Source organism: Sesamum indicum, linkage group LG3, assembly GCF_026168435.1.
Source record: "Sesamum indicum cultivar Baizhima isolate 11 linkage group LG3, ASM2616843v1, whole genome shotgun sequence".
Lineage (NCBI taxonomy): Eukaryota > Viridiplantae > Streptophyta > Magnoliopsida > Lamiales > Pedaliaceae > Sesamum > Sesamum indicum.
In genome coordinates this window covers 9790477-9795776 of record NC_142659.1, presented here as the reverse complement: position 1 = coordinate 9795776, position 5300 = coordinate 9790477, and the positions used below count along the sequence as shown (strand labels likewise).

The window sequence follows — 5300 nt, the reverse complement described above, 5'->3', positions numbered from 1 at the left end:
AAATAGGTTGTGTTCAATATTGTTGAGGACAAAGCACCAGGACCTGATAGGTTTTCTTCAGGCATTTACAAAGCTACTTTGCTAATTGTGGGTACTGAAGTTACGGAAGCAATATTGAATTTCTTTGCTACGGGTAAGATGCTTAAGCAAATCAACACCACGCTGCTAGCACTTATACCCAAGGTACACTCCCCTAAGCTGGTCATGGATTTTCGTCCTATATCATCTTGTAACGTGCCGTATAAAGTGATTGTAAAAATTATTGTTCAAAAGTTGAATAGGGTGTTGGATAAATTAATCAGCCCTTGCCAGGCTGCCTTTGTTCCTAGTAGTAGTATAAGCGACAATATTATGCTTTGTAAAACATTATTCCAGCCACTTGGATCTGTCCAATGAAGCAAAAGAGTTGCAGAAATATGAGGCTGAAGAACACAGTGAACAATAGCCATTTGCTTTTATTTTTTATTTGTATACTTATAAAAGCGTGTTCTTAACACGCTTTTATTAGTCCGTTGGCTTCTTTTATGTCTTGAAAGTTAGTTTGGTCTGTTATCTCTCAAAACTGCTTCATCTCTGTTCTATATATACCTGTACTCAACTCTGTTAAATTCAAAGAAAATAGAGTCAATTCTCTGAAATTTCCTCTTCCGTTTTTTACAAATACACGCAATGCTTTACTGCGCCTGGTTTTGACATGGTACCAGAGCAGTAAAAGATCCATTCTCCTCTCATTGTTTTCACGATATCAAGACAGAAGATTCAGAAACACAACAGATAATGGAGATTCTGAAACTCCAAGATGGAGGCCACCCTGTAATGAGTCTAGTATCTGTTCCCTTGAATGGTAACAATTACCTTTCTTAGGTCAGATCTATCAACTTCACGCTTGGAGCCAAACAGAAAGTAGGCTTCATAGATGGCACATGTCAGAAACCAACAGAAGACAAAAATGAGATTGAACAGTGGCAGAAAACCAATTATATGGTAATCTACTGGATCCTAAATTCAATATTGAAAGATATTGTGGAAGCTTTCTTATATACAACCTCTGCAATGGAATTATGGCTCGACTTGAAGCCAGATTTGGAGAATGCAATGGACCATTGCTCAATCAAATCCAAAGGGAGATAGCTTCTATTACACAAGGTAATCAATCTGTTGTTGTTTACTTCACTAAGTTGAAGAAATTATGGGATGAACTTGCAACTTTGGATCCTCTTCCTTGTTGTTCTTGTGGTGCTGCAAAGAAAATGGTAGAAAAGACTTCATCCACTCATTTGATGCAGTTCTTGATGGGTCTTAATGAGGCTTATGACCATGTACACAACCAAATTCTTCTATTGGACCCTTTACCATCTTTGGCAAAGGATATTCTATGATCCTTAGTGTAGAAAAACAAAGACAGGCTCTGGGGTTCATGGCTTTGACAGAGAAGAACTAATGACTGCTCAATCTCAAGAACCATGAAAACAAAGCATAAACAAAAGAAAAGGAACCGGGTATAAAAGGGGATATTGTGAACACTACAAGAAAAGTGGTCACATAAAGGAACTGCTTTGAGATAACGGGATTCCCAGACTAGTATAAAGAATTAATAGAACAAAGGAAAAGAAACAACAGACAATCAAGGAACAAAGCTTTCAATATACAGATTGGAATGATAGAGAGGAACAGTCAGGCAATCATGGATTAGAACAGGCTGTCTGAAATAATCTGAAAAGAGCTGAAGAAAGCTTTACAAGCGAAGGAGCTCAATGAGGGTTTTTCAAATTTTGCAGATTAAGAAAACTTTGCAGGTAATCTTCTCTCTTATAATAACTGCACTTCTTTAGATAATTTCTCTTGGATCATAGACAGTGGTGTCTCGGCCCACATGTGTATGAATCTAAGGCTTTTCAAGACCCTTCAATTGTTAAAAGATAAGACTTCCATTAAACTCCCTGGTGGTTCCTCATGTCAAGTTCAATACACAGGAAATATCTATCTGTCTCAATCTATTACTCTCAAGGATGTTGTTTATGTTCCCAAATTTAACTGTCAATAAACTTTGTGTAAAGGGACAATTTAGTGTTACATTTCTAATGGGAAAGTGTCTTGTGCGGGACCTTCTGACTAGAGAGACTATTGCAGTAGGTGGATAAAAGGGGAAGCTCTATACTCTTGAACAAGAACACTCACCAAGGCCTGAAGAAAAGATTGAACACTTTAAAATTTTCCATAATTGTGCTATGTCAGAAAGTAAGAAAAGGGCTGAAACTGAAACTGTAGATAGAGAAAACCTATGGCATAATAGACTAGGACATGCCAGCAAAGAAGTTGATTCACATTTACCTTTTACGAGGAATGAAATGCAATGTATCAGAAACTGTCAAATTTGCCCTTTAGCAAAGCAACACAGGTTACCTTTTCCCCACAGTGAATCACAAACTAATGCTGTGTTTGATTTAATACATGTTGATGTGTGGGGACCATATAGACAATATTCTATCGCACATTGTAGTTACATGCACACAGTAGTTGATGATCACAGCAGAGTACATGGATTTACATGATGCACCACAAAGCACAAACAACACTTAAACTGGAATTTTTGTGCAAAATGATTGAAACACAATTTGAATTAAAAATTAAAAGGGTGAGAACTGACAATGGTACTGAATTTATTAATGATCAATGTCAGACTCTCTTCCAAAACAGAGGCATTATTCATGAAGGAACCTGCACATACACTCCACAACAAAATGGTGTTGTGGAGAGAAAACATCAACACTTGCTACAGGTAGCAAGGTCTCTGATGTTTTTTGCCAAACTTCCTGAAAGATTTTGGGTTGAGTCTCTCTTGACAACAACCTATCTCATAAATAGAATGCCCATCCCTACATTAAAGTGGAAAACCCCCTATGAAATGCTATATAAAAGAAAACCAAGCTATCAACATCTCAAAATTTTTGGATATCTTTGCTTTGCCACTAATGTAACACCTTTCAAAAGAAAATTTGAGCCTAGAGCTATAAGGTGTGTTTTCTTAGGATATGCCCAAGGAAAGAAAGGGTATAAGGTCATGAATCTTGATACTAATGAAATGTTTGTAGCAAGGGATGTAGTCTTTCATGAAGGAACATTTCCTTTCCACAATGATGAAACAGACAGCATCTCCTGTACTTTACCTACTATAGGAGTTTTGGATGAAAAAAGAAATAGAAAATGATCCACCACCTACTGTCAGTGAGCAGCATGTTCAGCCTAGAAGGTCCACTAGAATTCCTAGCAAACCATTTTGGATGAATGATTTCATCTGTAACAAGGCCTCTGGAATGACTTTACCACATGATGTTAAACTAACTCCTCTTCATAGTTGTTTTGTGCAAAGTTTGAACTCATTGCAGGAACCCAAAAATTATGATGAAGCACAAAAAAAAAAATAATGGATGAATGCCATGAAGCAGGAAATTACTGCATTAGAAAAGAACAAAATATGGGAAATATCTTCATTACATCAAGGAACGATCCTTATTGGATGCAGATGGGTTTACAAAACCAAGCTAAGACCTGATGGATCTGTTGAGAGGCATAAGGCCAGGTTAGTTTCCAAAAGTTTTAGGCAAAGGGAAGGGATAGATTACAATGACTGTTTTGCTCCTGTAGCCAAAACAGTCACTGTAAGACTTCTATTGGCTGTTGCTATTGCTAAAGCGTGGTTGTTACATCATTTAGATGTCAACAATGCATTTCTACATGGGAATTTAAATGAATTCATTTACATGCTACCCCATGAAGGCTATAAAATTCCAGAAGGCATGGTTTGTAAACTTAAAAAATCCCTCTATGGCTTGAAGCAAGCTTCAAGATAACGGAATGAGGAATTTACTACAAAGATTAAAGCTTTAGGTTTTGTTCAATCCAAATATGACTACTGCCTTTTTACTAAAGGGACTGGCATTCATTTTATTGCACTTCTTGTATATGTTGACAATGTTTTGGTCATGCCGCCACTGAAAGTTCTGTTCAAGAAGTGAATGTCTACCTGAATGGATTGTTCACTATAAACGACGTGGGAGAAGCCAAGTACTTTTTAGGACTAGAATTATCTAGATAAGAACAAGGTTTGGTTGTCAAACAGAACAAATATACCATGGACATCATAAAAGACATGGGACTTGACAAGGTAAAAATAGCTCCAACTCCACTTCCAGCAGGCCTAAAATTTATTTCAGAGTCTGAGGCAACATTAGAATATCCTTCCAAATATAGAAGGCTTGTGGGAAGGCTTTTATACCTTGGATTTACCAGACCGGACATCAGCTATGCTACTCAGCAACTTAACCAGTATATCCAACAACCCTGTAAGCAACACTGGAACGTAGCAGTTGACCTTGTTAGATATTTGAAGGGACAACCTTCTTCAGGTCTATTCTTCCCTGTTAATAATAATTTTAAACTGAAAGCTTACTTTGGTGCAGATTGGGCAGCTTGCCAAGTAACAAGAAGTTCACTAATGGGATATTGCATAATGATGGGAAGCAGCCCAGTTTCTTGGAAAACCAAGAAACAAAGTACAATGTTTAGATCATCTGCGGAGGCAGAATACAGGAGCATGGCTACCACAGTATGCTAGATTGTTTGGGTTAATAATTTACTTAAGGAATTGAAAGTGGATGTTCTCACCCCTGTGCCATTCTATTGTGACAATAAAGCAGCGATACACATCACAGAGAACCCAGTGTTTCATTAGAGGACAAAGCATGTTGAGATAGACTGCCCCGTTCTGAGGGACCAATAGAAAGAAGGTCGTATTTTGCCTAAATATGTGAATTTAAAGCTGCAATTGGCAGACCTCTTTACTAACCCTCTACCTTCGAATTCTTTTATGTTCTAGTCTTATAAGTTAGGCCTGACCACCTTCGATACAAGTCCAACTTGCAGGGAGGCTGTAAATCTTGATTGTAGCCACTTGGATCTGTCCATTGAAGGAAAAGAGTTGCAGAAATATGAGGCTAAAGAAGACAGTGAACAGCCGCCGTTTGCTTTTTTTTTTTATTTGTAAACTTATAAAAGCGTGTTCTTGAGAACACGCTTTTATTAGTCCATTGGCTTCTTTTCTTTCTTGAAAGTTAGTTTAGTTTGTTATCTCTCAAAACTGCTTCATCTCTATTCTATATATACATGTACTCAACTCTGTTAAATTCAAATAAAATAGATTCAATTCTCTGAAATTTCCTCTTCCGTTTTTTACAAATACACGCAATGCTCCACTATGCCTGGTTTTGACATGCTTGCACAGGAATCATTTACAAGGTATA

The 5300-nt window shown here is 37.3% G+C and overlaps 1 protein-coding gene across 1 annotated transcript; it reads left to right on the top strand.

Annotated features, from left to right (window-relative positions):
- The first annotated feature begins 1061 nt into the window (after window positions 1-1061).
- Window positions 1062-1379, top strand: LOC148788669 (uncharacterized). The gene has a single exon (XM_088878084.1). The coding sequence runs from the start codon at window positions 1062-1064 to the stop codon at window positions 1377-1379; it is 318 nt and encodes a 105-aa protein (XP_088734210.1).
- The last annotated feature ends 3921 nt before the right edge of the window (window positions 1380-5300 follow it).